General features: G+C 46.0%; 1 protein-coding gene across 2 annotated transcripts in view; it reads left to right on the top strand.

Moving 5' to 3' along the window:
• The window catches only part of LOC121840439 (SH3 and PX domain-containing protein 2A-like), a 42158-nt gene that overhangs the window by 25429 nt on the left and 5156 nt on the right, over positions 1-11573 (top strand). For both annotated transcript variants that reach the window (XM_042303664.1, XM_042303667.1), the window contains exons 3-4: positions 6061-6136; positions 10690-10766. In XM_042303664.1, coding sequence (XP_042159598.1) covers positions 6061-6136; positions 10690-10766 — 153 coding nt within the window. The remainder of the gene's footprint in view (positions 1-6060; positions 6137-10689; positions 10767-11573) is intronic.

Here is an 11573-nt window from a genome sequence, read left to right as displayed (position 1 = left end):
AGAAACTCGATACCTCGGGCCACTAATGCGTGTCCAGACTTGATTCATGTTGTCCATTCGTCTCCTCAGTCGCTCTGTCTTTTGTGTGGATAGCGCTGGAGTGGTATAGCCTGGTCCCAGATCTGTTTGTGCTGTCTTGCCTAACTCACATGGTCAATATCACAAGATAGCACAAACTGATCTGGGACCAGGCGAGTAGTGGTAGGATTAAGAAGGAATAAGGGAAGAACCTGCGTTCTGTTCTGGCAATACTAGACAGGCAGAATATCAATTAGTTTGAACCCTTCCCTCCCTCCCCCTTCAGCCCCCTTTCATTTCCTGCATTGTTTACACCAACATGTCTTGTAATTAGTGGATTAAAGCGAGTTGCTAGAGAGAGAGAGAGTCCAGGGCTGCATCTCACACAGCACCCTATTCCCTCTATAGTGCACCACGTTTGACCAGGTCCCAAAAGGCTCTGGTCAAAAGCAGTGCAATGTACAGCATAGGGAGTAGTGTACCATTTGGGCAGCAGACCCAGGAAATAAATGAATCCGCCTCCGCCCACCATTACAAGCTACAAAGACTCACTATGTTGACACTACACTGAGTCAACCTGACTGCTGCTGATTGTTTAGAGTTGGTTTGATTCTCAGTCGGACCATGTGATCATTACCGTGGAAATGGTGGGATCCCATGGTTCTTCAGTGTTATGTGGGCCGTGAGTTTGTTTCATAAGTGGGGAGCTCCCAATTGTGTGCGTGTGTCTTTGTGTGCTTGTGCGTCTATCTGTGTGTGACTGTGTGTTCTGTCACTGAGCTCTGTCAACTGTGTGGTTCAACCAGGGGTAGCTCCTCTTGAGTCACTCTTCACAGGTCACATGACCATCAGCAGGAAGTGAAGCGTGTCCATGAGCTCTCTCTCTCCCTCTCTTTCTCTCTCTCTCTCTCTCTCTCAATTTGATTCAATTCAAAGGGGCTTTTTTGGCATGGGAAACATAATGTTTATATTGCCAAAGCAAGTGAATAAACAAAAGTGAGAAGAAAAAGTGAGAGGAAACAGATTTAACAAAAACATCAACAAAAAACTATTAGAAATAGTCAACAGTAAACATTGCACTCAAAAAGGTTTAAAAAGGATATAAAAAAATATATGATATATTATATTATAAAATATATTATCAGAACACTGTACATAGCTCATCTCTCTCCTCTCTCTCTCCTGTCTCTCTTTTACTCTCCTCTCTCTCTTTGTCCTCCTGTCTCTCTCTTCTCTCTCTCTTTCTCTCCATCTCTCTCCTCTCTCCCCCTCTTTCGCTCCCTCTCTTTCTCTCTCCTCTCTCTTTCTCTCCCTCTCTTTCTCTATCTCCTCTCTTTCTCTCCCTTTCTTTCCTCTCTCTCTTTCTCTCCCTGTCTCTCTTTCTCTCCCTCTCTCTCCCTCTCTCTCTCTCTTTCTCTCCCATCTCTCTCCCCCTCTCCCCCTCTCTCCCTCTCTTTCTCTCTCTCCCATCTCTCTCTCCCTCCTCCTCTCTTCTCTCTCTCTCTCTCTCTCTCTCTCCTCTCGCTCTCTCTTTCTCTCTTTCTCTCCCTCCCTCCCTCTTTTTCTCTCTCTCGCTCTCTCTTTCTCTCTCCCTCCCTCTTTTTCTATCTTTCCTCTCTCGCTCGCTCTCTCTTTCTCTCTCTCTCTCTCTCTCTCGCTCTCTCTCTCTCTCTCTCTCTCTCTCTCTCTCTCTCAAACTCTCTCTCTCAATACACAGCGGACTCTTTAACTTAAATCCCAACTCATTCCCACAACTCCATATATGACGTGCCTATTATAAGCCACTGTGCATGATATGAAGAGGGACCTGCTGCAGCTGTGGGCCCTGGCCTACAATGTTATCCATATTCAAAGCACATTTCCAACACCAACGCCTTGTTACAGTGCACCTCGGATTTCGCCAGCAGTGGCGGGTTCACGTGCTAGTCGGAACTGTTGAAACTAGGGTTCTAAATGTCATTATGCGACCAATAACATTTGATTTGATTTGACTAGGGAACTCAGAAATGTACGTCTTGCTAACTGGTTGTAGTTATAGACGTTCAACCAGTTAGCAAGTTGGACATTTCGGAGTTTCCATTTTTTTCCCCGACTAGCATGTGAATGCAGCAATAATGATAAGTCCTCATAGCAGAGATGATGTAGGGATAGAATTCTTAGAGATACTCACTGACAATAGAGGAAAAGAAACATGTTCTGTGTGTCTCTTTTTTTCCCGACCTGACTCCTCTAATAGTGGTCCAGAGCCTCACAGTCTTATCCAATCAGAACGCTTCAGAACACTCACACTCATTCTCTCTAGGCTGGTTACCAAGGAGACAGAGTCAGGTCTGAGAAGTAGTAGCTACAGCCATAGTCCCAGTTGGTATTAGATAGAACGTTGTGGCCCTGCTCGCCTGTGGGGGAAACAACCTGTGGTTACCTAGGTTACCCCATTGGCTCACAGCAAAAACTTGACCTTTTTCAGATGCAATTTTTTGTGTTGTCCACTTGTTCTATTCAATTACAAAACTACATTTTAGAGAAGTACAAGATGTCTAAAGATGACTTTTCAACATTGCCTGCTCCCGAGTGTTGTCAGTAGAGAAGAGAAACATAGAGAAACTTAGAGACATCTTAGAGACAAACTTAGAGAAACATCATATTGTAGGGCTTCCCTCTAGCCCCTTTTCATGACGGTGCCTGCAGCGTGAGTGCTAGCTAATTAGCCAAGACCAACAACACAAATAAATGGACTATACAGCTACAAGTAATGAGTGGAGTTACAAACAGACAACACCAAGCAAGTTTTTAATTTTTTAATTTTTTTTAATTTTTTAATTTTAAGGGGTGGATCAGCTAATATTAATAATATTAATATTGCGGAAACAATGTTGCTTCCAATGTAATTGTCTGCATCATTTCCAATCCCCCATAATTTTTGGGGAAATATATATCCATCCACGCATGCATACATATACACATATGTACATACACATACTTATATAGACATACATACCATTTTAAAGAATATACCTTTATTATTATTCCCCGCAAACCCTTCCGCCGATCCCCCAATTGGAGTAAACTAATAAACACTTCTGCTTTTACCTTCAATTTATACATCTTATACACATTTTACAGACACAGTCTACTTTACAATAGTTCTCTCTTGTTTGTTCTTAGTCCTTCCTCTATTTCTGATGTCCATCCAGTTTGATTTCTATTTGTAACTATGCTATTTCACAAAAGCTCCGGAACCTATATACATTTTACAGATCCCTTATGCTTTACATTGTTTACCTTAACACCAAGCAAATTAAATGTCTTACCTGTGATGAAATGTTTTCCTACAGACATAGGTACGTGTAGCCTACTTGGATACGAGGACCCCACATTCCCCACTCTCCAACGCCAATTAGCCCGAAGCCACAGCACAGGGCTCATCTAGCAGGCTCTATTTCCCTACAAGAGGGGGCATTGCGAACCGTAGGTCGGGATTCTTTTTGACCGGGTTACATTAAACAACACACCAGCTTTTCTACATGTTTTGTTACTTCTGTATAGCAAAAAAAAATATTGAAAACGAAGTTGCCTCTTATACAGTGGGGGTAAATTGTTGGGCGTTGTCGAGGAGAATGTCGTATAATTCCGTGAATACCGACTGGGACTATTGTTCTGAATGAGGCTGCGTTCTCGTATTATTTTTTCTTCTCCATTCCATATCGTCCGGGGATTTTTATTCCCACCTGTTTTGGTGGTGCTGGAATTAGCGCCCCTCGCCCCTGTTCAGAGAGACAACATTTTTCTGTGGTCCCACGTTTCCCGATGGGATGGGGAAAACGCATCTCCGAGAGCCAGGAGTCTGTCCAGGGAGTGGAGGAGAGATGGGGAGAGGAAAGGGAGAGATCTGGGTATTTTAGGGTGAGGGAAGAGGAACGGCAATCGGCGGCAATTTTTAAAAACATCTACAAGTTTTGAACTTGGTCCAACGAGGCCAACTAGGATCATTTGGATCGAACCACTAATAAACAGAGGGGAGACAGCTAACTTGATTCAGTATGTTGATTGAGGAAATTAGGCAAGTCAGTAAACTCTTTGTTCAATTGAAGCAGACAACAGCTGGATTATGTCCTGTATGGTCTCAGCAAGGTTTTTTTTTAGTGATTCTAGCGCTCAATTTATAACACCTACACAACAGCACAGGAACTTCACAGTAAACTGCCAAAGTACCTCTTCATCCTCACGTCTTTAGGCTTTGTTGACACAGTTTTACTGTGAGACAGTAACTCCTAGTTATAAGATACTAATTCCCATTGCTACCTATTAGCTACTGCTACCTACGTCTCCCTCGCAGCTACATTTTGGTCAGAAAAAGTTTTATGTTAAGCTGGTCTTAGTTGTTTGGCTCAAGCAGTCAAACCACCAAGGTTGCCTTCAGAACAGAGTGGACCACCACTCAGCAGCTTACCCACAGGAAGACCAACCCCTCCACTGGGACAAGGCATATAGAGTTTTCCCCTGTGAGAGCGAAACAAGACTGAACTGAGCTGCTGTTCCAGTCAGGGAAGACAAAGCATACAAATAGAATACCGCCGGCCCACCCGTCATAGACCCATTGATTTGAATGGGAATTTCTGTTCTAGTAATTCTATTTCTATGAGAAAGAGAAACCCAGCGGAGTTTAGTGTCTGGGAAGAACCCAGTCAACATGGGGCTGTGTGTATACGTATTCTGACCCAGACACAGAGAGAGAACTGGGTGTGGACCAGTCCCTCGTCCCCGTACTGCTAGATTGTTTATTCACCTGGTTCCTCTGGGTCTTTTCCCTGCCCTGATGCACACCAGATTTATGGTGTGTGGTCTCTCTCTTTCGCTCTCTGTTTTTCTGTGTCTCTTTCTCTGTCACACACATCCACATTCATAAGCACGCAGGAACACACGCAGGAGCACACACAGGAATGTGCACACACACACACACACACACACACACACACACACACACAAGAAATACTTTATTTGAATCCACCAATCAGATTTACATTAAAAAAAGTTCCAAACATTTCAAAGGTTCCTGTATGCATGGCACTCAGATAGCACCTCCTTCTCCAAACAGCTAGGCTTCCCAGGACAGCTGAAACAGAGCAGTATCCAGCCTACTGCTTTGCCCTAGTTTTTGTCAGGCCCGCAATCTGGAGTCCACACACTGCAAGGCTGTGTACGTGGCAGAGGCTGCCAAATATAAGCGCCACCAGCTTGCACCTCCACCCGAGGCTGTCCAAGCGTGCCGCAAGGGGCTGGTATTTAAGCAGCTTGCCGGCAAAGGCCTGTTCCACACAAACTTCCACACACACACACACACACACACACACACACACACACACACACACACACACACACACACACACACACACACACACACACACACACACACACCTTTCCCCTATCGTTTTCTCTCTATCTCTTCTCTCTCTTCTCTTCTTACAGTATATATATGCTGCAGACAGAATAGGCTTCTTCCCCCACAGCCCCATTTACTTTTCCTAATCCCCCCTTTTGCATAATTTATTTAGGGGTTGAAATTGGATAAACACAATATGGCCGACAATGCCTGGCATCTCTGACCTCTGCAGTTTGTGTGGGTGTGTGGAAAAAGTCCCTGTGTGTATGTGTGTGTGTGGAAGTGTGTGTGTGTGTGTGCGCGCGCAGTTCCCTCTAACCCCGGTGTCAGCACTTCTCCTCCCTTAGTACCACGATGGCTTTATGAATAAATCGACTCACATTAACTCCTCTCCACCACAAGCAGCAAAACACCATGCAGTGTTTGTCCTTGTCCGAATGGGAATTTAAAATGTGTCCGAGCTTTGATATGATAAAGTCTCTGATGCTGTGATCAGAGTGGCGGGGAATTTGAAATACTGAGGCCAGCTGTTTCTTTCAGTGAAATTCAATGAAACACTATTCAATTCCTCAGTGAGCTGAAGTACATTTGTAAATGTTTGCCAAATAGTTCTCTCACTCTTAACTTAATACAAAAATGTCTCTGTGTGTTGCTCTTTACAGATGCAGATTCTTGACAAGTTCCCAATCGAGGGAGGGCAGAAAGATCCCAAAAAGAGAATCATCCCATTTCTCCCAGGTGAGTCTCCATCATTTCTCCCAGGTGAGTCTCCATCATTTCTCCCAGGTGAGTCTCCATCATTTCTCCCAGGTCAGTCTCCATCATCTCTCCCAGGTGAGTCTACATAATTTCTATCAGGTCAGTCTCCATCATTTCTTCCAGGTCAGTCTCCATCATTTCTCCCAGGTCAGTCTCCATCATTTCTCCCAGGTGAGTCTCCATCATTTCTCCCAGGTGAGTCTCCATCATTCCTCCCAGGTCAGTCTCCATCATCTCTCCCAGGTGAGTCTACATAATTTCTCCCAGGTCAGTCTCCATCATTTCTCCCAGGTCAGTCTCCATCATTTCTCCCAGGTCAGTCTCCATCATCTCTCCCAGGTCAGTCTCCATCATTTCTCCCAGGTCAGTCTCCATCATCTCTCCCAGGTGAGTCTACATAATTTCTATCAGGTCAGTCTCCATCATTTCTCCCAGGTCAGTCTCCATCATCTCTCCCAGGTGAGTCTCCATCATTTCTTCCAGGTCAGTCTCCATCATTTCTTCCAGGTCAGTCTCCATCATTTCTCCCAGGTCAGTCTCCATCATTTCTCCCAGGTCAGTCTCCATCATTTCTCCCAGGTCAGTCTCCATCATCTCTCCCAGGTGAGTCTACATCATTTCTATCAGGTCAGTCTCCATCATTTCTCCCAGGTCAGTCTCCATCATTTCTCTCAGGTCAGTCTCCATCATTTCTCCCAGGTCAGTCTCCATCATTTCTCCCAGGTCAGTCTCCATCATTTCTCCCAGGTCGGTCTCCATCATTTCTCCCAGGTCAGGTCTCCATCATTTCTCCCAGGTCAGTCTCCATCAATTTCTCCCAGGTCAGTCTCCATCATTTCTCCCAGGTCAGTCTCCATCATCTCTCCCAGGTGAGTCTACATCATTTCTCCCAGGTCAGTCTCCATCATTTCTTCCAGGTCAGTCTCCATCATTTCTCTCCAGGTCAGTCTCCATCATCTCTCCCAGGTGAGTCTCCATCATTTCTCCCAGGTCAGTCTCCATCATTTCTCCCAGGTCAATCTCCATCATCTCTCCCAGGTGAGTCTCCATCATTTCTCCCAGGTCAGTCTCCATCATTTCTCCCAAGTGAGTCTCCATCATTTCTCCCAGGTGAGTCTCCATCATCTCTCCCAGGTCAGTCTCCATCATCTCTCCCAGGTCAGTCTCCATCATTTCTCCCAGGTCAGTCTCCATCATCTCTCCCAGGTGAGTCTCCATCATTTCTTCCAGGTCAGTCTCCATCATTTCTTCCAGGTCAGTCTCCATCATTTCTCCCAGGTCAGTCTCCATCATTTCTCCCAGGTCAGTCTCCATCATTTCTCCCAGGTCAGTCTCCATCATTTCTCCCAGGTCAGTCTCCATCATTTCTCCCAGGTCAGTCTCCATCATTTCTCCCAGGTCAGTCTCCATCATCTCTCCCAGGTGAGTCTACATCATTTCTATCAGGTTAGTCTCCATCATTTCTCCCAGGTCAGTCTCCATCATTTCTCCCAGGTCAGTCTCCATCATTTCTCCCAGGTCAGTCTTCATCATTTCTCCCAGGTCAGTCTCCATCATTTCTCCCAGGTCAGTCTCCATCATCTCTCCCAGGTGAGCTCCATCATTTCATCATTTCTCCCAGGTGAGTCTACATCTCCAGGTCAGTCTCCATCATTTCTTCCAGGGTCAGTCTCCATCATTTCTCCCAGGTCAGTCTCCATCATCTCTCCCAGGTGAGTCTCCATCATTTCTTCCAGGTCAGTCACCATCATTTCTCCCAGGTCAGTCTCCATCATCTCTCCCAGGTGAGTCTCCATCATATCTCCCAGGTCAGTCTCCATCATTTCTCCCAGGTCAATCTCCATCATCTCTCCCAGGTCAGTCTCCATCATTTCTCCCAGGTCAGTCTCCATCATTTCTCCCAAGTGAGTCTCCATCATTTCTCCCAGGTCGGTCTACATCATTTCTATTAGGTCAGTCTCCATCATTTCTCCCAGGTCAGTCTCCATCATTTCTCCCAGGTCAGTCTCCATCATTTCTCCCAGGTCAGTCTCCATCATCTCTCCCAGGTCAGTCTCCATCATTTTTCCCAGGTCAGTCTCTATCCTTTTTCTCTCCCTCTCTCCTTTTCTTTCCTTCTTCTCTCCACACCTATAAAGTCTTTCACACTCCGATAAGCAAAGCCCCTGTCAACCCCATGGCCCCTAACCATTGAACCCGACCAACACTCTAATCGATCCCTTGCCATATATGGCCATAAGATCTAATGACATGACACTATCCATAGGGACTTATTGGAGTTTATAAGGAAGTACAGTCTGACTTGAGGCAGACAGAACACCACCATGACAGTCAAGTCACCGATAGCGCTGACTCGGCAGGAAGTTACACCGCGTCAGTATCCTGCTCGTATCGATGCCCCTCCTAGTGTCGTTCATACATTATTCATCAGTCGGTCCATCCAGTTGACTGTCTCTCGGAGGTGCAGCAGCAGGCAGGTGCTGACAGTGTGTGTCTGTCTGATGTGGGAGTGAAAGACACACAATGGAAAAAGAGATCGAGGAAGAGATGGTGGAACAGAGAGAGAGACAACACTCCTGCTGTGCGAGTGAGAGGCTTCTGTCTGTTTACTGTTTATGTTGGTTAGTTTCTGTTAGAGCCTGATGGAGACCACATGCTCTCAGCCCTCTCCCTACCCGTGCCTGGCCACCCAGACTTATTGCCCCGGCCAAAACGCCACACCCTGAACATTTGTTTCTTCTCCACATTGAGTCTGATCTTGACTCCCAATCCACGACCATTCTAGAACGCAAAAACACATTCGGACCGTCTGATCGGTGCTCAAACAAATGTTGTTGTTTATATAGGTTGGGGGGAACGGGGAGGGGTGAAATACAACTGAAAGGCCTCTCCGGTAACGGGTGGGTCACTCTGTGTCCGGCGGGGCGGCTCCTTGGCCTGTGTTAATGAACAAGAGAGAGAACGATGAGTCCGGGGTTTCAATACGTTCAATACGTGCTCTCAACGGGAATGGGTCCTCTTCCTTTGGGGCCAAAGAAAAGGAAGAGAGAGAGTCGAACATCCCCTAGTATCTTCTTAGGCGTCTGATCGAGGTCCTTCTCATTCTCACTCCGGTTCTTCTGAGGACTAGGCGTACCCTCTGCCTGTCTGCCCACCCCGAGTGACTGAACCTCTACTTATGCCCATTTTGAGTAACGAGGGACAGGTGGGACCAATTCCTGGTGCCAATTGGTTGCAGCACCTGGACTGGGTAATATTGGTGTTGATTCACCCGCCCCAGTTGGTGCCTGTAGAGCTGTCCATGGTCCTGACTCACCTTGGCCTGGCAAGCCCTCTGGAGCTGACCAAGGTCCTGCTCCTTCCTTTGTAGCTCCCTGCTGGCCCCCAGGTTGCCACAGTTCCAGAGACCGATGGGTTGGGCCCGAGCCAGATCACATGTGGGTAAAGTGATTTTTTTGAAAATTGGTCATTGGTTTTGATACTCTGGCTAGAGATGATCCCGTCGCTGATGACTTTGTTTTGTACAACATGCCTCGTCACCACAAACAACTTCTATAATGGCAGGTTCTAGCCGAGGTATGTAGCCAACACATAGCATTGGGAGAATTCAGAGTCGTCAGGCAGTCCCCACCCCGCCAACCCACCTCACATTAAGCCACCTGGGTGTCAACCAAAACATCCACCTCCATCTGTTTACATACCTTTTGTAACATTTATTTTGAACGGAGAGTCTCATCGAGATATAACACCTCTTTTGCAAGAGATACCTGTTCAAGAGGGCGGTAGTCAGCAGCGTTACCAAATGAGTCGCACCAAATACAATGTCTTCGTCCAGTCCAGATGTGGAAATGTGTCCATGGCGACTTCTTTGAAATAGTCCCCATAGGATTCACTCAATTACACACAATGTTAGCAGCTGGCCATCAAAGACTTAGGTATTGCAAGTCAGAGTTATGGCTGGAGATTCCCTGTTGTTTCCATGATGCTCTCTGATCTAAGAAACTCCAGCACTGCACTATCATCCCTCTGCTATTCATCATTCAAAGGATTGCTGGCAATCAGAACGCACACAGTATGTCCCCAGCTCTTCCTCTCATCCTCTGTGTCTTCAGTTCACAGGAAGGGTAATTTGATCACTTCCCGTGGGACTGTAGGGACCGCGGCATACCCTGGAGTAGGGGGCGTTCTGATTGGCTGGTGCCATTTTTCTTTGAAGTCACTGAGTTAGACTAGATACATAACCTCCAAGCGCTTAAATCCCATTTGATATGTTAAGAGGGCAATGCAGGACAAGACCGTTCACTATGAGAGTATGAGAGTGAGATTGTCGTGGTTCAGAAGTCTTTCATGTGTTACTGACATCTGGTGTTAGCCTGTGGTAATACACAAACACACTAAAGGTTTGTCCTCTGCGATGAGACAGGATTGTACTGGTCTTTAATTTATTACAGTTTTACACTCTCTAACATCTAAAATGTGTCCTTCCTATCTACTCTCTCTCTCTCATTTTCCCTCCCCCCTCCCTCCCTCAGGTAAAATCCTGTTCAGGCGGAGTCATGTGCGGGATGTGGCCATGAAGAGGCTACGTTTCATCGATGACTACTGCAGGGTGAGCGAGGAGGCATTACTGTCAAAACACACACACACACACACACACACACATGCGCTGTAAACCTCCTGTCCCACTTGAGCTCCCCCCTGTCACATGTTATTGGGATTTAGGGGTCAGAGGTCAGGGGTGACAGATGGTAACCAGACACACGTGTCAGCGAACACCTCAGGCGTGAGGTTAAACACGGGTGTAGAAGGGGACATGTGTTGACTGGGGGGGTTTTCAGTTTGCACCACAATAAGATGGTGTTGTCGGTTGCACATTTCTGTGCAAATACTTGATACAATACAGTCTTGTCTCTTAACTCATCTTGTTGCCGAGTTTTAAAATAAATATTTTTACGATGTTCAGGGGCAGTTACCAGGCTAGCAAACCTACAACGGCTCAACCGAGGAAATGTTTTTCAAATACTTACCTAGTCTGAAAACACATTGTCATACATACGGGTCTCTAAGGCTTTGGTTTATTCTGGTAATGAAGTTTTAGAAAGAGATTTGACCTAGTTCTGTTTAGTTTAGAACACACAAGAACACTTCTGAGTGCCCAACAAAAGATAGACTTTAAAAAGCTACCCATTCTTTCAAATAAATAGATAAAGGCTATGCCCTCTAAAACTCCCCCAAAACTTCAGCCTTTGGTCATTCAGCAGTCTGACTTCAAAAAAGCTCTTATTGTTTCCCCTTTGTTTAGTCTCTCTCTCTCTCTCTCTCTCTCTCTCTCTCTCTCTCTCTCTCTCTCTCTCTCTCTCTCTCTCTCTCTCTCTCTCTCTCTCTCTCTCTCTCTCTCTCTCTCTTCTCTGTCTCT

The sequence above is a fragment of the Oncorhynchus tshawytscha genome, linkage group LG02, assembly GCF_018296145.1.
Source record: "Oncorhynchus tshawytscha isolate Ot180627B linkage group LG02, Otsh_v2.0, whole genome shotgun sequence".
NCBI classification, from domain to species: domain Eukaryota; kingdom Metazoa; phylum Chordata; class Actinopteri; order Salmoniformes; family Salmonidae; genus Oncorhynchus; species Oncorhynchus tshawytscha.
Note: the sequence above shows the minus strand (reverse complement) of the source record. Positions and strands in the feature narration are given on the sequence as shown.